This window comes from Acomys minous (genome assembly GCF_964271855.1).
Source record: "Acomys minous genome assembly, chromosome: 10".
In the NCBI taxonomy this organism is placed as follows: Eukaryota; Metazoa; Chordata; class Mammalia; order Rodentia; family Muridae; genus Acomys; species Acomys minous.
In genome coordinates, this window is record NC_140491.1 from 103,891,080 (window position 1) to 103,917,488 (window position 26,409).

The following is a 26,409-nucleotide window of genomic DNA, read 5'->3' on the forward strand; positions in this document are numbered from 1 at the left end:
TCCCATTTGTCTATAATCCTCTTGTAGCCAAAGGTTTCACCTTATACTCCAGGACCTTCATCATCAGCCACGGTGCTCACTACACCATAGGTGAGCTCTGGTTTTTAAAAAAAAAAAAAAAAAAAAAAAATATATATATATATATATATATATATTTCCAAACATGAGAGCTTTGAAAAGGTGACTTAGGGAAAGGAAGAAATGAGTTGATTTTTACAGACTTGATTAAAGATTGTAATGACAATCTTTTTATGTGCAAATATCCATGAAATGTTCAAAATATGGGAGTGAAACTAGGTGCTGTTTTTATTTCTAATATATATATATATCCATATATATATGGATCAGAGTCTTCTTATGCTCTAAGCTAAAGAATGGTTATTGTGTGTGACGCAGTCCAGGTTCTGAGTCATTTCTGTGCTGCTACTAAAGCAGAACCTTTCAGAAAGTCCCATGATAAGAGGACACAGGAAGTTATACAAAGCAGCCAAGGCAACTTGATAAGAAAGATAGAGGGACCAGGGGGAAGAAAATTTGCCGGGCACGTTCAAGGCCCTGCATCTGTGCCTAGCATCACAAAGAAAGGCTTTTAAAGAACACTAACGATACTTATTGCCTTCCCCTTTCCTCTTCCTCTCTTCCACCTAATTCTACTTCCTCTTAAATGGTTCCATCTGAAAACCTCAGAGCACAGAGCACTGTGTCTGTCTGTGCCAAGTCAGGGACTCCCGGAGGCCCAATGTGAGGTATTAGGGGCCAATTAAGTAAGACAGGACAGCAAGGAGAATCAGGCTTTCAGTGAAGGGTTTGTCCACACGAGGTGTGGGGGTGCTCACAAGGTTTCAGAGGCCAAGCCAAGACAATGCGGCTGTCTGTGCAGATAAGGTAGCCTATAACCAGGTATCAGAGCCTTGGCGTTAGAATGGGGGGAATGGAAGACTGGTTATGTATAGCAGAGCTGATCAAATACATAAGGGTATTAAGGTTAATGAAGTGAGGGGTTTTTTTTCTACAAATAAAATTACACATATTGGGGAGGGGGAAAGTAAATGAACTTAGTAATGTTGAATTAAAATTGTAGGTATCCGCCTATGGCTTTTAGTAGATAGATGTCAAAATAAATTCTGTGTGTCTGTGTGTCTGTCTGTCTGTGTGTCTGTCTGTCTGTGTGTCTGTCTGTCTGTCTGTCTCTGTCTGTCTCTGTCTGTCTCTGTCTGTCTCTGTCTCTGTCTCTGTCTCTGTCTCTGTCTCTGTCTCTGTCTCTCTCTCTCTCTCTCTCTCTCTCTCTCTCTCTCTCTCTCTGTGTGTGTGTGTGTGTGTGTGTGTGTGTGTGTGTGTGTGAAACTATCAACCTTAGGGCCTGGAGTCACTGAGTCTTCAGTAGTTCCTCATGAGCAAACCCAGTAGCACAGATACTCAATTTCTCATAAATCTATTCTCCACTAAAGGAAATCAGCATTCCATTGCTAATTATTATTATAGTCTTTATTATTTTAAAAACTTGCAAATAAAATGAACATGCACACCAAAATTAACCAGATCCGTAGTCTACACCTCCACGGCCTTCTGTGCAGTTAGAATAGCCATTCTGCTGCAAGGCTGGAGAAACGGCTCAGCAGTTAAAAGCACTTGTCGTTCTTGTAAAGGACCCGGGTTAGATACTCAGCACCCACATCATGGTTCACAGCATCCATAACTCCAATTCCAGGGCATCTCTCCTAACATCTCCAGGCACCAAGCACATGATGGATACACATAGGAGCAGATGAAACATTACGCATAAAATAAAGTGAGTAATCTAAAGCAATTTCTATAGCCAGCCATTCTGCAGATGTGGCTCTTCTTGGATTTTACACTTTCACTATCAAATATATTTTTATGTGCTTATGCACACTCCAAAAAATGAAAAATCCATGACAGAATTAGAATTAGGAAAGTAATTTGCTTTCATTTCTTTCATAACCCGTGCCCATCACCTCAATCCTGTCCTCCCTCCATCCCTGAAACTTAGCCTAGAAAAAGAAACTGAGTCAAGCAAGACTATGAAAGCACTGGCTGGGTTTGTAATAACCTGTGTACCAGAAAACAAGGAGATAGTCAAAGAACAATAGGAAAATGTTATCTGGACACAGAGCCAACTTGGAGAGGCTCTCCCCAGCCACACCTAGTATGTTTTGTAAAGCAAAATTAATAGATTAATGATGCATTAACTAAGATAGGAAAGCATTAGTTTACATACTATAAATTACTAAGCTACCTCAAAATTTGATAAAGAGTAAGGCTTTTGCCTACCTCCGAGGCACATCTCACTGAAATATTTCTTAACTGCAAAGGTTAAAGCAGTAACATAATAGAGAAGACGCCAGACAGGCACCATTCTAATAGGGTAAACAGCGTCACTGGAATGGCTGTAATATCAACACAGCACAGCTTCTGCGGCATTCCTGACAAGCATGTATAGTCATGTCCTAAGCGTGAGTAATAAGATACACTCAACTTGAAAGACAGCTTGTAAAATAACTAACTGGTAATCTTCCTGTCCTCTCCCCATACGGCGTGTGTGGATGTGTGTGTGCATGTGTGTGTTCTGAGTATCAAACACAGGCCTCACAGATGCAAGGCAAGCATGCTACCACTGAGCTACAATCTGAACTCCAGCTGGTAATCTTCAAATCAATCAAAGGCACAAAAGCCACAGAAACTGGAGAAATGTATCAGAGTAAAAGAGATGAAAGGAACAGGACAGCTGAATGCGAGGCTTGGTACTGAAGGGGCCTCTGTTGCCATGGAGAGAATTAGTAGAAAAACTGATGGTGATAATGCATCAGTTTTAACTTCCCATTTTAGATAAATGTTTGCGGTAGCACCAGAGAACACCCTCACCCATAAGAAATGCATACTAAAACAACAGCATTACAGACATTTGATTAGCAATTTATTCCAGAAAAAAGAACATGCATTTGTACTGAACTTGCAATTTGCCTGTCATGTTATAGTTATTTTAATCAATATATTAAAGTTTATTTAATTCTATTAATGTTTCAAGCAATGGTTACAGATATTTGGAGGCAGCAATTTCTATATTGCAAAATGAGAATGCCATCTTTTTGGTGGGTGGAGTTTGGTTTGGTTGGGATTTGGTTTGTGTTTGCAGCTGCTTTTAAGGTGTTTATTTGGGCTCACAGGTGCAGAAATTTCAGTGTATGATGAGCTGGCCACACGTTTCCGGTCCTGTGGTGAGGAACTGCAGCATGTCAGAAGGGCGTGGCAGAACTGTGCAGTTCACCTCAAAGTAGTCAAGAAGAGGAGCCAAGACTAAGGGGTTAGGACAAGTTATATCTGTCAAAGACCCACACACACACACATACAGAAAAACCCATATCTCCAAGGTCCCTTGAAACTGTGTACCCAAGGCATTCATTACACAGTTGTCATTTTCTAGAGAAAACAAAGCACATTCTGTTATGCAAACACTATTAACACGTGCTTTCCAATCTACCAGCTTTCTATGTTTCTCCTTTTCCCTCCCTCGGGCACGCTGCTCAGGGCCTTCCCAGGAGCTACCCCTGCATTCCCGGAGAGATCTCTTCTCTAAGTCATCATGAATTAATATAGCCTTCCTCCTTTAGACTGTGCATTTTGAAATAAGGAATTGGAGTGTCATCATCTTCATCTCTTTCATAAGGTCTGGGACAAAAAAAAAAATTAGTGCTTTGAGGTCACGGAATGAGTGAACGAGCAGAACCAACGAGTCATCCATCAGTCCTTCAAAGTGCTACTGAAAGGCAAATTAAAGACTGTTTTGTTTTTTTTTCCAGCAGGACTGACTCAGAAGGATTGTGAGAGAATGGGGTTAAATAGCTTCAGTGAAGAGACCAATGCAGATATTTTTAACAAGTACACAGACCTCTGTTTGAACCTAAGTCCTGAATAAACAGGTTTCATATACTGTGAGCCCTCAGACCACAGGGTCTGCAATGGTCTGAGAAAGAATAGCATATGTTTCTGAACAGGTAACGGGAGCGCAAGATATAGAATCCTAAATGTGCAAGTGAAAACAATGAAGAATAAAGCATCCCCCTTGCCACCCACCCCCGGCTCCTTGGTTCCGGCCGCAGAGAGAACAAGAGATAACCACCCTGAGTTCTGAGTGCTTCTGCCTTTCATTAAAGCTTCTATCTCAAGAATCCAGCAATGACTTATTAGAAATAAAAATAAATTGATGCTTTATAAGGTACAGAGAGAACCAGGGCAAAAAAATAAATAAATCCCTTGTGTGGCACTTCATGTATATATGCAAAAATTCAAACTTTTAAAATTTTTCCTTGGAGACTAACAGGCCCCATAATGCACTTTTTGTATTTTCATTTTTGTGGTTTTTAAATGGGATCTGATAGTACAGTCCAGGCTGGCTGGGAACTCAAGGCAATCCTTCTGCCTCAGTTTCTCTTGTGCCTAGGTTACAGGTGTGGTTTTCTGTGCCTAGCTCTATTATACGTCTTAATTGAAATGTCTAAGACTGATGAGACAGAAGCTTGGGAAAATGGAAGCCATGACACAAATGTTAACAAAGGTGATCAGATAAAGACATAACATCACGTGGGCAAACCTGCGTTGTATCCTGTGGAATGTGGTCAGAATTTGGAAGTCATATTTGCAAATCGTCACTGTGGCATGGCTAAGACAGTTAACTGGCTGCCCATCGTTAATCTACATTTCCTAGGGCTTGCACGAGAAAAGTGAACTCACTCACATTTGTTTTGCACAAACCAATCTATTTGATTTCATACTTTACCCCCTCAGCATCTGAAACTTTAAAATTAATACAAAAATGGATGTTAAAAATTAGCACCCTGAGTACAGGGCTGGTTGGTATCGATGAAATAAGTTCACTGTTGACCATCTGGGCTCAGACTTAAAAATCAGGTAATTTCTTTACGAGGTGACAAGCGGTAGAAAGCTTAGTTTGTACAGCTTTTAAAGTCACACAGTGTGTTCTTAGTTTTCTTTCTGTTGCTGTGTTGAAAACACTGACCAAAATCACTTTGGGAATGGGAAAGGTTATTTCATCTTATACTTTACTGTCCATCACAAAGAGAACCCACGGCAAGAACCCAAGGCAGGAGCTTGAAGCAGTAAGCATGAAGGAACGCCACTTACTGCTTTATTTCTCCTGCTGTGCTCAGTCATCTTTCTTATGCAACCCAGGAGTACTTACCCTGCCAGGAATGGCTGCACCCAGAGTGGGCTGAGCCCTCTGCCATCCATCATCAGACAATGTCTCAGACATGCCCAGAGGCCAGGCTGGCAGAGGCAATTCTTCAATTGACATTTCCTTCTCCCAGATGTATAAAGCTGACAACACAATGATAGCAGAACAGGTTACTTTCTGAGCCACAAATGAGGCTGTGTTTACAGCAGCCGCCATACAGGGCGACCCAAGGCCTCTGCTACCACAGAAACACTTCATTTGTGCTTCTTGGTCACACAGAAGGGTTTTCAGGCTTTGTTTTTGCTGTTGTTTTGCTGTTATTATTATTTTTTTTTCCTCACAAGCTTCTAAGTGTTAGATGAATGTTTGTTTTTGCTTTAGATTTTTATTTATTTGTTTTATGATGTGTGGAGTCAGGCAAGGCTTCAAAAATGTTTTTTTCCGTTTTAGAGAGATGTGGACATTAAGTGAACTAGTCACTTCCTCATGCAGAGGCTAAAAATAAAAAGTAACGTAATCAGAAGGAGATTGCATCTACACTGCTCTTATAAGGGTGAGTGGAGCATGTTCGGCACACGCTGTTCATGATGCTCACATGTTTCTAATGGCTGCAGAGAAGGTCCTGCCTCTGTGGCAGCTCAAACAGGCCAAGGACTAGTATCATCCAGAATTTAGAAGGGTTCTATGGTCTCAGAAAGATCCTCAAGGCATGCCACTCACGTTTCCCCGGGGCCTCCTGGAACGTGCTTTGGGGGATGTGGTCCACCCAAAGCCTGCTGGTCTGCCCACCGGGCCCAGGCAGCCTGGCCAGCTGCTCCTGTTCACTCAGCCGTCAGTGACAGCGGGCCAGCAGCCTGGAGGAAGGCTTCACTGTTGTGCCTGTACGTTTGTCCTTCTAGGAATGCAGTAAACATTCGATCTGTTCTTGGCAAGGTTTCTAGGATGCAGCTCATCTTAGACCCCAGCCTTTTCAAACTTACTCTCAACGTTAGGCCGTGCTTTGATTGTATGTTTGGTCCACAGACTCTTTCCCTCCCCTGTTTACAGCTTTCTAACCAAAAATAAATATATAAATGAATGAATAAAATCTCCAAGTACGTTCTCTAAGTGGCCCCAGGGCACCCCAGTGAAGCTCTTCTCAATTTCCTGCTTGTCAAAGCCGTTTTTAATCTGTCAGAGCCTCCCAAGTGCGTTTAGCTGGTTCTCTTTCGAGAGTTCCTGCCTAGGAGGTCACGTTTATCTTTCAGGGTTTTGAGCTCGGCTTCCAGACAGCTAAGGACACAACCTACTCGCAAGCAACATCGCCCACCTTGTCAGTGAACAGGACCCAGCCATGGGATCGCTTTCTCAGCGTTTAATCCAATCAAACAGGAGCCATTATTTTAAGAATTTACTTCACTCCCAGTACTTGGATATAAAGATTTCATTTGCAGCATGACAGGGAGACTATTAAACCAATAATCCAATGCAAGGGGATAAATAAATCAAAAGAGGTACAGGCATTGGATGCCAGGGCTGCAAAGTGCTGTCTGGGAAAGTCACACGCACTGGACTCTATGGAGATAAGTAAAAAGTCAACCAGACCGTAAATAAAGACGAATGGCCAGGCAAAAGGAACAGCAGCCACAAAACCCTAAAAGTATGAAGGGACGATCCATGGGGGTCACAGTTTCTTCCTACCAACTTCTCCTTTTGGAAAGCAGAAATGAGGGGCAGGAGAGATGCCCCCAAGGCTTAAGAGCACTTGCTGCTCTTGCAGAGGACCCAGGTTCAGTGCCCAGCGCCCAGTGCGCGCGCGCACACACACACACACACACACACACACACGCACACGCACACACACGCACTGACACACATACACAGACATATAAAAATTAATAAATCTTTAAAAGAGTAATCATAATTGTCATTCTTTTTTTAAAGTTTTTACCTGTTTTCTTTTTAAAGCAACACATGGTTATTTCAAATGTTTAAATTATGCATGACCTAGCAAGTTAAGAGTCTTATAATCCAAAATCTTCAGAACCATGCTGTAAACTTTCTCTGGATATGGACCTAGATCCTGTGTTTCCTCATATAAAGACCAACCCAGAATCACAGAATGACACCATTTGTTTTTTGTGTTCAAATCATTTTCCAACCAGCACATAGTGTCATAGACACAATAGACACTTAGTGTCTATTGTAAGAGCGAGTGGTGGTGTAACATGCTAATTAAGACACGGAAGCACCAGAGTTAGAGAAATGTAAGTTTTGCTTCCTGTGTGACCTTGAGGAAGCCTTTTAGCTATCACTGACCTTAGTTCTTCTATGTGTACTGTAAGGATCAAAGTAATACATGTTTACCTTGGATAACGGTTAGAATTATTTTAAAGGTTAATATTCTATTCTACATATATGTTCACGTGAAAATGTGTGTATGTAGGTATGGCTCATGCATGTGTGGGCTATACATAGGTTGGGAGGCATGTACCTGTGAGTGCCAGAGGAAAAAGTCAGGTGTCTTGTTCTAGCACTTTCCACCATACTCTCTAGGTGGTCTCTCACTCAACCTGGCACTATGCTATCAACAAGCCTCACCAGTTCTTCCCCACCCCCCACCCCCGGGCCCCACTGCCCTGGGGCCATAGGCGCACACACAGGCACATGCAGCCTGGGACACATGGTGAGCCCTCTAAACGTGAATTTCTTTTACCTTTAGGTATTTGGCCAGGTCTCTATTGATAAGTTTTAGGTCGTCCAAAGTCGATTACGTGTTTTGGCTATGAAGGGAACTTCAGCGTAGTTTTGACTTGCCCTTACCCTCCGCTATATTTGGGCTCCTGTTTTTTCCTAACTCACTGGTAGCCAGCACTTGGTTCATGAGTACTTAATAAATGTACAAAATGCTACCAACTCCCCTTGAGGGAAGTGTATATATATATATATATATATATATTGGCTCCTTTACAGTAACTTTCATTATGGGATTTTCTTGTTTGTTTTTTGGGGGGGTTGGTTTTTTGTTTTTTTTTGGTTTGGTTTGGTTTGGTTTGGGTTGGGTTTTTTTGTTGTTGTTGTTGCTTTGTTTTGTTTTGTTTTGTTTTTTCCTATCTGCAGACAGGAATGCTGAGCGGAGCCTGGGTAAGGAGGAAGGGAAGTGGAGCTTAGGTCAGTCTGAGGGCCTGGACAGGGAAGAAGGCAGGAAATGAATCCAGGCCAAAAGCACCCAGCCAGACACAAGAGTGAGCAAGGATGTCAAACGGAAAGAAGGCCTGAAATTCTCCCAGGGGGTCAGGGGATGGGTGGGAGGGGTGTGTGTATGTATGTGTGTGAGGGGTGGAGGGGTGGAGGGGTGGGAGATTGGGGGGATTGGGAGTGTGGGGGGGGGTGCTTGGCTGTCTGTGTAAGCTCTCACAGCCTGTGCCTACACGTGCATCTCTGTTAACATTTATTCCAAAGCTGTACGGTTCTCTGCCCACCTTTCTGACTCAGGGGCTCAGCCTACCAAGTCCCATCGTCTCCCTGAGTCACTCCTAAGATGGCCCAGGACACACTCACGTTGAGCTGCCCTGGCCTTCCAGCCAAGGTGAGCAGCCGGTCTCAACTCAGCTGATAGGAAAGGTCCCTGTTGTGCCACTGCCGCGCCCATCCCCCACGCGCCGCCCCTTTAACGTAACTCAGAAGACTCTCTAGGGTAGCCTATGTGGCAGGCTGTGTGCGGTGTAGCACGTGAGGGCGGAAAGTCCTCTTCCAAAGCCACTATCCACCTACTCCTGGTCTTTGCTGCTGATCTGAGCCTACCCCACGGAACGCAGGACGAGACAGGAAGATGGAGAACAGCCGTTCCCTTCTGTGTTTTTCTGCTTTATCTCTCAAGCCGCTTTGGAACAAATATTGACCAGGCGTTGTGACAGACTGAATGACAAGGTGATTCCAATTCCCAGCCCCTTCTGTGTCTCCGTCCTTTTGCAAAGGGACTTTCAGTTGGCCGCTTGAATCTGGGTGATGCCCTTGGTGGTTTTGCTCAGGTGGGCGTGGTCAATGTGACTGGAGGGTCAGTTTTGAGTCCGGTCTTCAGAAGCACTTGAGCTCCCACTAACACTCCATGTGCCTCTGACGTGCCCTAGGACGGAAGGCTTGGCCTACTGATTAATGAGTGACAGCCTCAGCTAACAGGCAGTCCATAGCAACCACCCAGCACTCAGGAAAGCTGCCTCCGTGTGACTGAGCCCAGGGAGAGCCTGGGAACTAGGAGCTAACATTCGAATTTGTCAATAAATAAGCCTGTGCCATTTGGAACTACTGGCTTCTCGGTTGTTATACAGGATTTCTGTGACAAGAAATAAAGGATATGGTACTCTATCCTTTTTGCAAATTCAAATACCCCTGTGAGAAAGCTGAATACACGGCCAAACCCTAATTGTCAATCTGGACCCAGCCAGGGCGCCCTGCTGAGCTCCCTAGAGTCTGTGAGAGGCACACTGGAGCAGCACCGTAGAGATAATATTCTTTAGCAGATGTCCAGAGGCTTAAGGAAAATCTAGCCAGTTCCTGGCTCAGATGGAAAGGGATGCCCTATCACCTGCAGTCATACCACAAATGACAAGATGCCTCCCCGCACCTGTCCCTACAGAAACTTCAAGTACAAGCCAATCTCCCCCATCCATGGTCTCTGAGGTCATTTTTTCCTTCTATTAAAAATACATTTTTCTCGCGTGATATGCCCTGGTTATGGTTTCCCCCTCCCTCCACTCCTCCCAGTTCTTCCCCACCTCCCCGCCTCTCTGGATCCACTCCCTTTCTGTCTCTGGTTAGAAAACAAACAGGCTTCTAAGATATAATAATAAAACATAGTATGACAAAGCAAAAGCTAACACGATGGAATAGAAGAAAACAAATGATCAGAAAGAAACGAGCCCAAGAAAAGTCACAAGAAACACAGGACCACTCGTTCGCAAACTCAGGAATTCCATGAAAACACTAAACTGGAGGCCATAATATGCGCCAAAAGGACCCGTAAGGTATAGAGAAAGACAAAATATAAATAAAACAAAGTCTTAACTGTCTCTAGAACTGCTTTGCTGTGGCTCTTTTTCTTATGTTTGTTTGTTTTATCCAATTCTAGCTTGTTTGTTTTACTTTGCGGGTTTTTTTTTTTTTGTTTTTTGTTTTAGATGCTTGTTTGTTTTCTAATGAAAGAGAGAAAGAAAGGTGTAGATTTGATTGAAGGAGGTGGAGAGACAGTGAAAGGAATCATGGGAGGTGAGACTGTAATCAGAGTATATTGTATATAAAAAAAGGTCTATTATCAACTCTTAAAAAATAGTATAATAAATAAATAAATAAATACATAAATACATAAATAAAAAAGCATCATGAAAAACGAAGTGGGACCACAGAGGAGATAATCAATCTGCCCCAGAATCTGGGAGTCTGGTTCCAGTCAAGTTTATGTAAAGCTCTGAAACTGAAGAAGAATTTAATGGGAATGTGAGTTTCTCAACCCTGCCTCTCCTGGTTAGGCTGAGATGCCCTGCCCAGCTCTAGTGATGGCTGCCCTGTACTGGAACCTCCAATGATGGGTGGCTGGGCTGCTGGGGAGAATCTTGTTGGTCTGTGACGGGTGGTTCCTGACTAAGGCTGGCGAGTCAGCTCTCCACGCTTGTAAACGCGCCTCTTTCGTTGTTCGCTCGCTCTCCTACACTATTGACAGGGGCTTCACAGAGAGCCTGGACCCAAGAGGCAGAAGAATGGAGGTTGTGTCTGCTGGATAGATACAGACAGATGGAGTTTGAGGGGGGGTTCTGGGGACAAAGTGACTCTCAGACAAGGCTACATACTTCCCTGCCCACAGGTCATAACAAAGCCGCCCAGAGCTTTGCAAATGACTGTCACAACAGCTCGGGGGTGGGGGGGGGCAGCTGACCCTGTTGCATCTGCACAGTGCTCTACTCACTCCCATTTTTATTCACGGTTGGGACCCCAGCTCATCCGAAGATGCTGTCCACATTTAGGGGAGGTCTTCCCACCTCACTTAACTCAATCTAGACACTGCCTCACAGACATGCTCCCATGTTAGTCTCTTAGATGACCCTAGACCCTGTCAAGCTGACAGTTTAATACATCATACAGCCTTGTCTGGATCCAAGTGGGATGCTGTACACTCACTCCCCCTTTTCCCCTCGACTTGAGAATGAAAGATAGTTATGCCTGTCACTTCTCACCTATCTAGCTTGTATAGATCCCAAAGGTCAGAGCAGCATAAAACACAGAAAATACTAGCCGTGACTGGACCAGCAAGCTGAAAAAAAAAAAAAAAGTCAGTTCCCAGCATTCCAGACATCCAGATCCTGGGAAACTCTACATAACTTCTGGGCCTTTCCTCAAGGCTACACCTCAAAGCCTCAGTGTTCGCTGAACTGGTTCTCACCATCGCCCACTGGCTTTTTTGACCCAGAGCTGTTCTTTGCTTTTTCAGGAAACAAACTGGATGAAAGTCCAGGGCTGGAACTTCCTCCTTGGTGTGTTTGACAAGGACTTACGTATCCTGCGCCCTTTGAATCCCGGAAGGCCAGAACACACCCAACCTGATTGATTGCAGCGTCCAGAATATTTGGAGCGTTGGTAAAAGAAACAGCAAGCAGTATTTCAACATGAGAGACCCACTGGCGGACTGTTCGGTGAGTAGACCGGTGTAGTCTGTGTATCTGTGTGTGCGTGGCTAGGAGCAATTTATAGATAAGCAGATTTTTAACTGCAGACATTTGAAGCAATCAGAAACCAGGCATGTTTAGATGTTGGCTGTGGAACAAAAGTCTGTGGTGGTTTTTTTTCCCCCTTTGGTCGAGTTTAAAATAGAACCTTCTCGAAAATGTGACAGTCATATCTGTCCTTCAGTCTCCAATTGATGGGGAAAGACTTGGGTGAGTTGATAGCATGCCAGTCGGATCCAGACGGGGCTGTTTGAGAAGAAATATTAAAGCACGCACCCGCGGTGCCAACATCGCATGTGGAGTAGATATGAAAGCACACAGACTGCCTGCAGAGCATTATAGCTCAGTGATAAAATCAGTCAGAAAAGGTCTTGCCTCCCCGCCCCTCACCCCACCCTGTGTTTTTTAGTGAGACGGTTTGAGAGTTGTGATCCTGAGCCCTACAGGACACAGAACAGAGGCCCCCCCTCTGCCCCCCCCCATTCTGTCTGCCTGGTGCATGGTTCACCCCATTCACCAGTGCACTTGCTCCAGTCCTGTGCCCTTCCCAACAAATACAAAACTGATCAAAAGTCCAAAGACACAGGAAGATCATCAGCATTAGTGCCAGAGAGTTGACCTAGGGGACAAGATGTAATGGGAATAAAGAGGAAGGTAGATCTGTTTAAAACCAAAATAATCAAGGATTTTTCAGTGTCTTACCCAGTAAGCAATGCTGTAAGATTAAACTTGGTGAGCTCAGAAGGTAGGAATGGTAGTAATTGCTCATATACTTTATTTTAAAACACACCCGTGGAGAGGCAGATAAGCGATATCTTTAAAGACGCCATAATCAGCAGAGGATCTATGCTTTTGTTTTGTTTACTCAAAGGGCGAGGAGCATGGGCTTAGGAGAGATGGAACTGTCACTGCCATTGTGCAAATGAGGTCAAGAATCACATGACCCAAGTGAGACAGTGTAGGCCCATCCATCCCCATTAAGCATAAAAAGATGTGCTTGTAATAAATAAAGTTTTTAAAAAAGATGTGCTTAATGAAAACACACTGTACTTGTACAACAATACTTGCAGGACTGAGTGAGACCCCACCCCACCCTCAACTTTGGCTCCCCAGCCTCAAGCTCCTCAGCATTGGGTGGTTATGGGTAACATTTCAGAGACATTTGTTTTTCTCTCTTTGCATTTTTCTCCCTAATACATTTTAAAATCCTCTCGTGTCTCAGCATGGATTTCTGGTGTTGTTTTTCTCTGGTACAGGGGTGGTAAGGTGACAGAGGGATGAGATGAGTTGAGGCAAAAATGTGGCACTGCTAATTATTAAAAGAGAAAGTCAGTGTCAAGCTAGTATAATAGAGAGGAGAGGGCATAGGAGACAGGACCAACTAAGTTTTTAAATGGGCAAAGAAAAAAAGGAATTGAATGTCTACCATTTTTGTTTTGTTTTTGTAGAAAGCAAAGCTTATTTTCAGGTCAGAACCAGGGACAAATGTTTTCTTTCAGGCAGCTCCCAAGACAGCCTACCCCTCAGGTCCTTGGCACTCCCCTTCCTGGGGTGCTGATCCTATTCTGAGCACTACCCCAAGGACGTTTGTCCTTGTCCATGACTGGAGGGCATGTCTGTGGGCCCATTGGCAACAAAGGTATCCGGGAGTCAAGAGGAGGCGGAAATCCCTTCAGCCTGAACTTCTAAACTCTCTAAGACCACGGAGTATTTATTTATTTGCCATTGTTTCATCTTTATCAAGTGTTCAAGTTGACTTCCTGGTACAATCCCAGCTTGTTCTTGGAGGAACAATGCTCTACCATTTGGGAACGTGCTAAAAAAAGGGGGCGGGGCATGGATTTCAGATGAATGCTTCAGAGAACACTCAACAGTGTGTAAAGAGAACCCAAAGCTTCCACTATCTGCCAAGCGTCTTGTCCCATAAGGCCCCAGCTTGGCATAGAGCATAATTAAGCAGATTCATTAAGCTGTAATTTATTACTATTATTACTATCATCATCATCATTATCATTATCATTATTATCATTATTATTGGATATTCAGACACCGTTTCCCTGTGTGTAGTCCTGGCTGCCCTGGACTCATTTTGTAGACCAGAGTGGCCTCGAACTCACAGAGATCTGCCTGCCTCTGCCTCTCCAAATGCTGAGATTACAGCCGTGTACCACAAAGCCCAGCTTTTAACTTGGCAATGTTGTATATCAGTCTCAGTGGGTCAAGAGCAATCTGAAAAAAATAAATGAGGCGGGGATCTACATTTATACTGTTTCTAAGGAAATGTAGAGTTTCCTTAAGCTCTGAGTACACAATACTACTAACAGTGTCTAGGACTGTGTAAACAGTAAAAAAAAAAAAACATGGATACTTTTATATAACAGTGTTATTGTAGATGTTGCGGAATATTGTCTATTCTCAGCCTTATTTAGATATTTTGGTGATTCTTAAGATTTGTTATTTAACATATTAATATAAACATTTGGCTTAATATCAAAAGCTTAAAATGTTTCTATAAATATACATATATATTGATGTAGTCCATTTTTTATAATCCTGTGGTTTTTGTTTTATACATTTTTTAAAGGTGAAATATGTTTTACCAAACTATGAAAGCAGCCTGGTGCAAGAAACTTAAAATTATCTTTTGGGTCACACTCCTATTGAGGCAGTGAGCTTCTCTGTCTGGGCTTGTCAGCCTCCGGGAGTCAGGGCAACACCTACTTTCAAATTATTGTCACTCAAATAAGCTAAAGAGAGCTGGGCACTGTTTGGGGCTTTTAAATGATCATTTTTAAAAAATGATTCTAAGATGGAGGGTTTTTTTAAAAAGTTGTTTTTCTGAATGTACTAGCTTTGGAAGAAAAGGAATTGGCTCCAAGCCTTGATGCCTGTGAGTTTATCACTGACACCTAAAAATATGCCACGAGAAATCTTCCTCAACTCCATGTGCAAGGAAGTGGAGAGCATCAAATTCTTCCTTGAGGAAATGACTAAATCATATATTTTTAAAAAGTACTACATCCTGCCTTCCTATGAAAGAAAATGGTAGGAGCCAAATCAAGAGAAAGCTACAAGCTCTCACCAAATGTTTGCATTTTAGGTACTCATAAAGAAGCCAGGTAGTAAACTGTTAGCGTGTGCCTCTGGTTCCCATGCCATCAGCCCCTTTGCTTGTGGAATCAGCTGCCAAAATAATACCCAGCTGTTCTCAGGTTAGCAACTTGGTTTAAGATGCCAGCCTGAGCTTCTAAGATTGCTGGTTCAGCTGTGGCTGGCGCTGATGCCTAAGGCACCATTGCTGTGGTCAATGACTCCTGAGAGCCTTTGCTGCACTGAGAGATGGGGGAAGGCAGACAGAATCTGGAAATAGATACGGTGTCGTGCACAAAGTCTTCAGCGTGTGTCAGTGAGATGTGTAAGATGCACCTACATTTCTTACGCCTGTTTTATCAGCTGTAAAATAAGATGAGGAGATGATAGATTGTATTGCTTCCTTAGTACTCTGTTTCTTATCATTTAAGCAACCCTACCACAAAGCTTAAAATACTAAACAGATCTCTAATAAATATAGGTAATGCCTTAATTTGAGGAGTAGTGCTTAGAAATATCACCCTCCCACCCACGAATTCACATGAAATCAGCAGCACAGGGCTGGCATGGAAAGAGCATTGAGAAGAGGCTTATTCAGCTAGATTCAAGTCAGATATCATGCATGGTTTCTTTACCTCTGTGGTGGTCATTATTATATGCTTTTTGAAAGCCCATGTGAGCATCCAGAGTAAGACCACTTTTTTTTTTTTTAGAACAATTAGGTTCAATCCTTCTAAGCATTCGGACTCTACATAGTCAGGAAGAGCAACCGGCCGTGTTCAGCAGCAATGTTTCATGTTACAGCCTATCTGTCTAGCCACTCCACATGCTGTTTGGTGTTGTTAAAAAGAAAGAAAATCCCAATCGTTTGATTTTACCAATGAAGATTCAGGAACCAGATATTGGGGTAAAAGCTTACTAGCTCAGAGAGGCAGAGAAAACACCCAGCCAACATCCCAGAAGGAAAAAGCAAAAAGCCCCCAAACCAAAAAGCTATCACCTCTTCCCCACAAAGTCTTAAATACCCTTCAACTCAAAGTCCCTCCTTTCTGTTTAATTCCTGTCAGTTGGCTTCTTGCTCCACCTCTTGACCTAGGGGTGACTTTATTTAACTCTTGGATTAAAGGTATGTGCTAGGGCTGAACCACACCAAACAATAAACAGGTTTTCACAGTTCAGAATCTCAAAGTCCCCTCTGATGAGTGGGAGTGGATGGGAAGGGGACACGGCCTAGAAGCAGAGTAGCCAAACCAAGCTGAAGGCATTTCACTGCCTCAGAGCAGATTCAGTCTGTTTTCTGATCTCTCTCTCTCTCTCTCTCTCTCTCTCTCTCTCTCTCTCTCTCTCTCTCTCTCTCTCTCTCTCTCTCCACACACACACACACACACACACACACACACACACACACACACACACACACGGGGCTTTAACATAAATCTACTTTAAAATTTTTCTTTGAGTTCAAGTTTGAGTAAATGGTAAATGATAAAAGGTCCAGGATCATTGGTTCTAAACAAGGAATTAGGCTGCGTAATTAGAAATAGCCTTAGTATCTCTTTTATTTATGGATGTCATCGTTATCTCAGTCTGGATCAGGGATGTTGGGGAGTTTCCAGCACATTGGACATAAGGTCAAAGATAAAGATTCTACCCCATGTTGTTATCTGATCATTAAATTAAGAACAATATAGTATGTTGCCTGGACACAACGGAAGTCAGGAAATGGTTTACTTGAGGCACGAATCTCACCGACCTTTGACCTGACCAGAGTGGGTGAATAAGCCAGAACCACTGGCCATTTCTCTGTCTGGAACCACTTTGCCCACTTAACACTTTGTTTCAATACAAATACTCACTATTAAAATAAGGTATATTTATCTATTAAGTGATGAAGATTCACCTTCCAAATCCTATAGCTGATAATTTAAGGGTCAAAGAAGCCACAGGCTGTGCTTTGTTTGAGAAGCTCCCTTCTTTAAAATATGAGTTGAGGGCTGGAGACGCACTCAGAGATAAAGAACACTGGCTGCTCTTCCAGAGGACCTGGGGTGGATCCCAGTCACCCTCATGGTGACTCACAACTGTCTGTAATCCCAGTTTCAGGGGATCCAACACCCTTTTCTGCCTCCATAGTCACTAAGCAAGCACATGGTGCATAGATATACTTGCAGGCAAAAGACCTAATTTCAGCTTAATACCAGGAGATAGTTCGAAATAAATCAAATAAGAAAGCTACAGTTCCTATAGAGAACTTTATAAAGTTTTGTTGATGTGAGTTAAGATGTAAACAAATTTCACTTTGTTCTTGGGTGAGAAATCTAAACACCACTTTTATTTTTTTATTTTTTATTTTTTTTTTATGTTATACAGAGTTTATTAAATGAGCACGGGGTGGGGGGGTGGAGAAGGAAAGAGGGCATTAGTACCCCAAAGAGAGAGAGAGAGGAGAGGGAAGTAGAGAGATGAGAGAGAGAAAGGGGGAGGGGGGAGAAGGAGAGGGGGGAGAGGGAGAGCTAAACACCACTTTTAAAAAGTCATTTTCCTCTAATTAATACATGTTCACACACATATAATACGGTTTTGATTAAGATTCTGACAGGGAGCTGGAGAGATGGCTCAGTGGTTAAGAGTGCTGACTGCTCTTCCCGAGGTCCTGAGTTCAATTCCCAGCAACCACATGGTGGCTCACAACCATCTATAATGTGATCTCATCATACTGTGTACATAATAAATAAATCTTAAAAAAAAAAAAAGATTCTGACAGGGATGTTTTAAAAACACCCCCCCAAAAAAAAAACCACACTCCAAAACCTTATAACTAGGTAAATGTTCACATGGAAAAATAGGTATCCAAGAATAGCCAAAGAAATTATGAAAATGAGGAAAATACTTGCTCAGAACACAAGTTTAATGTCTCTATAACTTGGGACTATGTAGTATGTGCCATTATTTCCTATATGGATGTGATATTTTTGTGAGACAAAAATGTTCCATAACTTACAAAAAGTTAAGATTGCATCTGAATTAGAAACATGTAAAAGCTACAAGTTAGAAACCCTAAATTTAAAAAAAAAAAGTCTTTAAATAAAAATCATTGTAGGACCAGATAGATGCTTCAGAAAGCAAAGCTGCTTGCCACACTTGCACAAACCTGGTAGCCCGAGTTCCCAAAGGTTGTCTGAACTCACAAATATACAGTACATACACACAATAATCATAATCAAAGTCATAATAATACCACCGAAGTTTAAATACCATTGTATTTCTTTCACACATACAGTAAGTCAGAAAGTAGAGTTGAAGGCTTGCTAGGGCCCCTGGCTCTTCATCTCTTTCGGATCTATGACCTCAGTTCATAGCGTCCAGTGTGAAGACTATATCATAGTGACGCCTGTCATTCCTAAGTCCCAGAGACAAAATAAAAAAGGAGAGAGAGAGGGACCTTCACTGAAAGGATTCATCAATTTCTGACACACCTACAGTAGTGTTCAGTCACAGATGCACACACACAAGGGAGGAAGGCTGAGACTGCTGAAAACTACGGATTGCATCCTGGAACTGAGTGGTTTTCTGGGATGCTCTAGTACTACAGAGAAGCAAACCAACAACAACAACAACAAAAATGAAACAAACAAACAAACAAACAAAAACCCTAAAACCAAAGGCTCATGGAAGAACTTAATGAATTAGTGTAGTTAGGTCCCAGGAATAAACAAGGATTCTGGTACAGTCCTTTCCTATGGGGCTTCTCACAGTGTTCCATGCACAAAAACTTTCCCAGCATGCACGGAAGGGGAGGGCGAAAACCTTCGTTGTCTTGTGTCCAGCCAATGAGAGTTAGTTTTGCCGAAAATGAACCCCAGAAAGTTAGGTTCTTAGGACTCTCGGCCGAGACGTGACAAAGGCTACACACTGAAACCCCACCAGTGGTTTTGTTTACACTGTGAGAGTTTTTAGTTTGTGAGTTGTTGGCTACATTTTTTTCCCAACCCATATTTCAGATGTTCTTGGTGGGGTTTTTTTGTTTTTGTTTTTGTTTTTTGTCCAAATTGGAGAATTTGGCTACACTGGGCCACACTTGCTCTGGCGTCTGTGGGCCAAGGCAGTGCAGGCAGCAGCTTCTCTAGGCTGTCTTCACCTTGCTCGCCATCCTCAGCCCCATGCACAAACATGCAGATGCCTGGTTAGTGTCTGCAGGCACGGGAGCGCGCAATGAGACTTCAGGGCCAGCAGGTTGCTTTAGACCTATCATTCTTCATATATTCCAGGAGTTTTGCTACAGCTGCTGGATACTACAGGGTAAGTATTTCTTACCCGAAATTCTTAAGACTAGAAATATTCCAGATTTAGATCTTCTTCTTCTTCTTCTTCTTCTTCTTCTTCTTCTTCTTCTTCTTCTTCTTCTTCTTTTTCTTCTTCTTCTTTTTCTTCTTCTTTTTCTTCTTCTTCTTCTTTTTCTTCTTCTTCTTCTTCTTCTTCTTCTTCTTCTCCTCCTCCTCCTTCTCCTCCTCCTCCTGCTCCTCTTCCTCCTCCTTCTTCAAATTTTAGAGTTTTGTGAATGTATAATAAGACATCTTGGGGAGGGGACTCAAGTTTAAGCATGAAGTTCATTTATACTTCCTATAACCCTATACATAAAGCCTTAAGATGATCTCATATAATATTTTTATCTTGCCTGTGTTTTGACTGAAGACTTGTTACTTAAAATCAAGTGTGAAAATTTCTGTTTGTGGTATTAAATCAGAACTCAAAAAAGTTTGAGATTTTTAAGTGTCTTCAATTTCAGATTTGGGGGTGTGTGCAAACTATACTGTGTGTCTATCATGCTCCTTGGATGGTGGGATTTTTATTTTTAAGTGGTAATGTTGGTATCCTGTAGAGTGTACTTTTGGCCTTGCTGTGTCAGAAAACCAAATTTGTATTTGACCTAGGACAGTGTAGTAGTTTGAATGAGAATGACCCCATAGGCTCATATATTTGAATAATTGCTTCCCAGTTGGTGGCGTATTTAATATTTAAGAAGGATTAGGAGATGTGGCCCTGTTGGAGAAAGTGTGTCAATGGGGGTGGGCTTTGAGGTTTCAAAATCCCACATCAGGCCCAGTATCTCTCTCATTCTCTCTCTCTCTCTCTCTCTCTCTCTCTCTCTCTCTCTCTCTTTCTCTCTCTCTCTCTCTATCTCTCTCTCTCTCTCTCCACTTCCCCTCTCCCTTTCCCCGTTCCCCCTTACTCTGGCCTCTCCCTCCTGCTAGTGAATCATACATAAACTCTCAGCTACTGCTCCAGCGCCAAGCCTGCCGGCTTCCTACCATGCTTCCCAGCATGACTCACCTTCTGAAACCATAAGCAAGCTCCCATTAAGTGACTTCTCCTATCAGTTGCCTTGGTCAAGGTCTTTTTCTTCACAGCAATAGAACAGTAACTGAAATAGACTGAAACAGGCCAATTTCATTTTTGGAAAATTTCCCTGGATTTTTTTTCATATTCAGCCAGAAGAGACTTACTATTTAGTTAAGAAACCATCCAAAAATGTGTGCATCTCTTGGTTATATTGTCCTTTACGATGGCAATCGTCATTACAGCAGCATTCTGGATTATGGGTGCTCCGTCTGTAGAGGTGCTCATAATTTTCCTGTTATTTTTTTTCCAGTACAATAAAGTGTACAAGAGCCTGAAGGAGTTTGCTCAAAATGGAGAGAATTTCTGCAAGCAGATCACTTCTGTTCTTCAGCAAAGGTACAAAATGCACATTTGCGACAAGTAATTCTTCCTCTGTAGTTGCAGCAAGCAGCGCCACTGGAGGAATGATTTGAAGCTGCGCCGCATTTTAGAACACAGCGTTATATTCTGGGGCTTGAGAAATTGGATTGAGGAATGATCCTCCTCCATCGCACATTTATCAACTGGTGCCATAAAAATCAAGAAGCCACATGAGGAACTTGTGCTTACGAAGGCTCGGCCAGGCCTCTTAGTCTCAAACTGAGTTTATCATACTTCCAGGGAGCCACTCTTACATCTGATGTATATGCCCACTATTGTGCTTTCCACACTGACCTCAACTCTTAGTTATGGCCTTTCCCCTTCCACTACAAGGGCGGGAGCCCTTGTATGATGCGCACTTTTTAGAGGCTGGCCTTCCATCTTTTTGATCCATCTCGGATGGATAGATGGATGGATGGATGGATGGATGCATGGATGCATGAATGGATAGATGGATGGATGGATAGATGGATGCATGGATGCATGGATGGATAGATGGATGGATGGATAGATGGATGCATGGATGGATGGATGAATGGATGGATGGATGGATGGATGGATGGATAGATGGATGGGTGGATGGATGGATGAATGGATGGATGGATGAATGGATGGATGGATGGATAGATGGATGGGTGGATGGATGGATGGATGGATGAGAAGCCACCATTTTCAATATCTCCTCTTAATACGAAGTGTGGCCATGAATAATGCTTTTTATTGTGCTAAAGTGAGCACATTTAGCTCAGGCAGTAAAAAAGGGGAAAACCTATTAAAATTAAAGAACCAAGAAAGGAGTTGGCTTATAAAAGGGCTTTTAGGCCTTTGCTCTACTGTAGACATGATAAATATTCTAGAACCACTTTTTAAGAGAGATATCTGTGTTTTGAAAGGAAACAGTTTCAACTTTAAAATATCATAAGGCTGGCAATGTAGCACAGTGATGGAGTGCTTTTTTAGCATGTGTGAGACCATGAGTCAATCCTACACACACACACACACACACACACACACACACACACACACACACACACACTTAGACACACAGTTTATATATGTGCCATACAACCAAGACATCATGAGGTAAGAGCACTCTTCACTAGCAAGTCCAGACCAAAGGAGAACACTACTAGCCTTATCAGAACAATGGATGACTAGAAGAGCTCAAACAGGCTTTTTATGAAGAAAAATGCAAGTTTGTCAAATATAATAAAAACTAAAAGTTTACGTGAAAGATGTTTCCATTCTTATAGTCAAACTGCCTTGATTTCCTGAAAAAGAAAAGGGTGGGAAAATCTGGGACAGTGTTTCTTCTATAAGGAAACAGGGTTTCTCTGTGTAGCCTTGGCTGTCCTGAACTGGCTTTGTACACCAGGCTGGCCTCAAACTCACAGAGATCCACCTGCCTCTGCCTCCGTGAGTGCTGAGATTAAAGGTGTGCACCACCACACCCATCTTAGGAAACATTTTATTAGCTCTCAAAGGACATTATTTTTAAACTAGACCAGTTAACTATTCGATACATCCAATTCTTTGCTTAGATAAAAAGCCTCTTCTCCCCAGAAATCAGGAAGAATCTCTATACTGACTAACTATGCAGATGGCCCAGACAATAGGCATCTGATCTTGATTATTTGTTGTGCAAGAGTTCAAAATTAGTGCGAGGTATCCAGTTACGAAGATGGAAGGCAGAGAATAAAGTGGTGGCCACAACAAAAGCAGGCTCCACGGTGAGCTGGCAGGAGTCAAGTACCACAGCTCCACCAGTCTCTTCTTGTTTCCCCTTATCCAGATGTTCCCTTTATCCAGATGTTCACCTGCCTTGGCTTCTTACTTGTGCTTCTTTGCAGTCCCTTGCTGGGACCAGCATCCTCCTTCTCAGTGTGTGAGAGCTTCCATCTCCGCATTCTCCCTCCATGGCTTTACTTCCTTGAGAACCAGATTTAGAATCTGAGGATCTATAGGCTGCTGGAGGTCAGTCAAATTGCAAGCACATTTCTGAGTTAAAAAAAAACTGCATCACATAAGTGCAAAGAATGGATATGATGCTATAATTAGATCCTGACCCTAAATAACACAGAACAACCAGTCATCCAAGTGACAGACATTTTGTAAAGCTAACCTCGAGTGGCCAAATCATTTTCCCTCAAAAATGAAGTCACTGCTGAGGTGCTTTATATTGGCTCCTGATGAATGTCCATTTGAAGTTACTCCCTACTTAAGATAACAGAGTCCTGGGCTTGCTCAACTGCTTGACTATGCAGTTAACCCAGAGAATATATATGCAGAGAACTGCTTTCTAGTGGACATATGTACTTAATTAATATACAAATACTTTCCTCATGGTGTATCTGTAGTCCACGTTCTTATGAGTCATATAGGAAAGATGGATGCTGTTTTTTCTCACTGGATTGGGCCAAGTCTCTCCCCCAAGAGTGGAGCGATTCAGAGGTTACCGCCTCTTCCTGCTATGTGTGAACTGAGTCCACAAGGACCAGTGATTGCATTGTACCCAGCACACATTTCCTCTTTCTCTCCTCATTATGTGACTCCAGAAATGACTTCCTTAATCACACATATAACACAGCAGGCTGGCTCTTTTTTAATGCCATGGTGCTTACCTACAGTCCTAGCACTTGAGAGAGTGAGGCAGGAGAATTGCAAGTTCAAGGCCAGCCCAGGATGCAGAGTGAGGTTGTGTCCCAAGCAAAACAAACAAGCAAACAGAACTAGAGCTGATCAGGTGGCAGGTAAAGATGCTTGCTGCCAAGCCTGACAACTGTAGTGTCATGCCCAGAAGGTAGGTGGTAAAGGAGAGAATTGATTTCTGAAAGTTGTCCTCTGACCTGCACATACATTGTGGCACACTTTTGTGTATACACACACACACACACACACACACACACACACACACACACACACACATATGAGGGGCATTGGGTGACAAGAGAATCACCTGTGAAAAGCAAAGAAAGAATATTTATTCAATGTGGCCACACTGGGAAGAACAAATATAAATAAGGACATCCAGTGACCCACAAAACCACCTCTAGGGTGACTGTCACGAGGCTGAGGTTGAAGTAGAGAGGATACATGCGAGGTATGTATAATTGAGCAGTGCTGGTCAAGGTGTGGTTTTGCCATTCACTGGCCCATCACTGCCTCAGATCTAGTCAGTTCTGCAAGGTGCTCTTACAAACTGTAATTGTCTGAACTAAAAATCTATTTCAATGGGACAAGCGCCCCTTCTAGTGGGTACCAGGATCACAACCTTTTTCTTTTCCCAGCCCAAGGCTCCTTGGAAAAATTCTAAATTCTTTTTTTAATATTTTATTAATTTATTCATATTACATCTCAATTGCTAGCCCATCCCTTGTATCTTCCCATTCCTCCCTCCCTCCCATTTTCCCCTTACTCTCCTCCCCTATGATTGTGACTAAGGGGGACCACCTCCCCCTGTATATGCTCATAGGGTATCAAGTCTCTTCTTGGTAGCCTGTTATCCTCCTCTGAGTGCCACCAGGTCTCCCCATCCAGGAGACATGGTCAAAAATGGGGCATCAGAGTTTGTGTGAAAGTCAGACCCTACTCTCCACTCAACGGTGAAGAATGTCCTGTCCATTGGGTAGATCTGAGTAGGGGTTCGAAGTTTACTGCATGTATTGCTGGTGCCATAGTTTTAGCAGGACCCCTGGGCCCAGATCCACCCATCATAATGTTCTTCTTGTAGGTTTCTAGGACCCTCTGGATCCTTCTATTTCCCCATTCTCCCATGCTTCTCTCACCTAGAGTCTCAATAGGACTCCCCTCTGTCCCACTTTCCTGATAAGTGAAGACATTCATGGGACATGCCCCTTGGGCTAGTGTCCAGATATAAGTGAGTATATACCATTTGACTCTTTCTGCTTCTGGGTTAACTCACTCATTATGATCATTTCTAGTTCAATCCATTTGTCCACAGATTTTGGGGATTCCTTGTTTTTAATAGCTGAGTTGTATTCCAAAGTATAAATGTACTACAGTTTCTTTATCCATTCTTCTACTGAGGGACCCTTAGGCTGTTTCCATGATCTGGCTATTATGAATAAGGCTGCTATGAACATGGTTGAGCAAATGTTCTTGTTGTGTGGTGGAGCATCTTTTGGGTATATTCCAAGGAGTGGAATAGCTGGGTCTTGAGGAAGCCCTATTTCCAGTGGAAAATTCTAATTTCCACTAGTCTGAAAGCCGAAGAGAGGGGTACAAGTCTTCCCTTGGCTACAAGCCCAGGGCTGCTCTCCTCTTAAATACGTGGGCTTATTTTATACAAATCAATGATACATTCTGTTTGCATTAGATACAGGTGGGAAAGACTCATAAGACAAATAGGACAGCACTCTTGGCTTCTGTTTTTGTTTTTCTTTGGGTTTTTTTGTTTTGTGTGTGTGTGTGTTTGTTTGTTTGTTTGTTTTTAAAGACAGGGTTTCTCTGTGTAGCTTTGGCTATCCTGGACTCACTTTGTAGACCAGGCTGGCCTGGAACTCACAGAGATCTGCCTGCCTCTGCCTCCTGAGTGCTGGCATTAAAGGTGTGCACCACCATGCCCAGCAGGACAGCACTCTTGAAATGAGTATAACAGACATACAAAACAAGGGTGAGGGCACAGCAAATCGTAAAGACAAATCCAGTGGCAGCATGATGGCGGACGTCACCGCACTTGGTAAAAACTGGCAGACTGGATGAATGAATATGTAAAAGATCACTCAAGATTTTGTTTGTTTGTTTTTGCTTTTTGTTTTGTTCTGTTTGAATATTTTTTAATTGACATAGCTACGTTACTAGAATGAGGGTTGTAGTGTCCCTGGAGGTTACATTTCCAGACACCTTGCCTGGACGTCCGCTTGGATGCAGGTCTGCTAAGGAGAGTTTTGCAGTCACGCATGCTTTGAAACGGACTTACAGCCGAGTTGCAAGCCCAGATACCGTTACCCTTCGTAGTTCAGCTACTTCTTGCTTCCGTCTAATTGGAGGTGCTAGAAAACTGTGTATGTTATTGGAAAGATGTTTTTCCTGGATATTCTGCACCAAGACACGCTCGGCTTCTTCTATCCAAAGAGCTACTGCCACCCCTGCCCCCACCCCCGCCCCCACCCCCGCCTTTTTTCTTTTTCAGCCTCCAACTCCAGTTCATCCAGAGACTCATAGCAGCTCCTACTATGTTTGAGGTCAAAGTCCTCAGGCTCACTTTAGCACAACTGCAAGCCATAACTAAAGTGAAAAAGGCATATTTTAGATAATATGTATGAGAGTTTGGCTCCCTGCATCACCATAGCTAATGTTTAAACCAGCTGTGATGAGAAATCAATGGTTCTATTGCAAGCAAGCTTGGGAACAGATTTTTCAGATGAAAGACTCACCAGCATGGATATTTAAAAATAGAAGGGGGGGCGGTAAGAGGGAGGAAGGGGGGGTCACAGGCCATGCATGACTCATTGCAGATGTTATCAACAAAAGGGGTAAAAACAAAAAAAGAAATGAAATCTTTGCTTCAACTCATTTTCTGCAATAGTCTTCCAACCTCAGCTCCCATGCACACTGAGAACTTCCAGACACACACTACCACATAAGTCCTAACTGAGCCTCTAGCACATATGTGACAGACTCTTGGGTGTA

General features: G+C 42.9%; 1 protein-coding gene across 1 annotated transcript in view; it reads left to right on the forward strand.

Annotated features, from left to right (window-relative positions):
• Nucleotides 1–11,587: 11,587 nt before the first annotated feature.
• Nucleotides 11,588–26,409, forward strand: part of NOSTRIN (nitric oxide synthase trafficking) — a 62,894-nt gene continuing 48,072 nt past the window's right edge. The window contains exons 1-2 of the mRNA XM_084799675.1: nucleotides 11,588–11,874; nucleotides 20,648–20,733. Of these exons, the coding sequence (XP_084655801.1) occupies nucleotides 11,848–11,874; nucleotides 20,648–20,733 (113 nt within the window). The 5' untranslated portion in view covers nucleotides 11,588–11,847. The remainder of the gene's footprint in view (nucleotides 11,875–20,647; nucleotides 20,734–26,409) is intronic.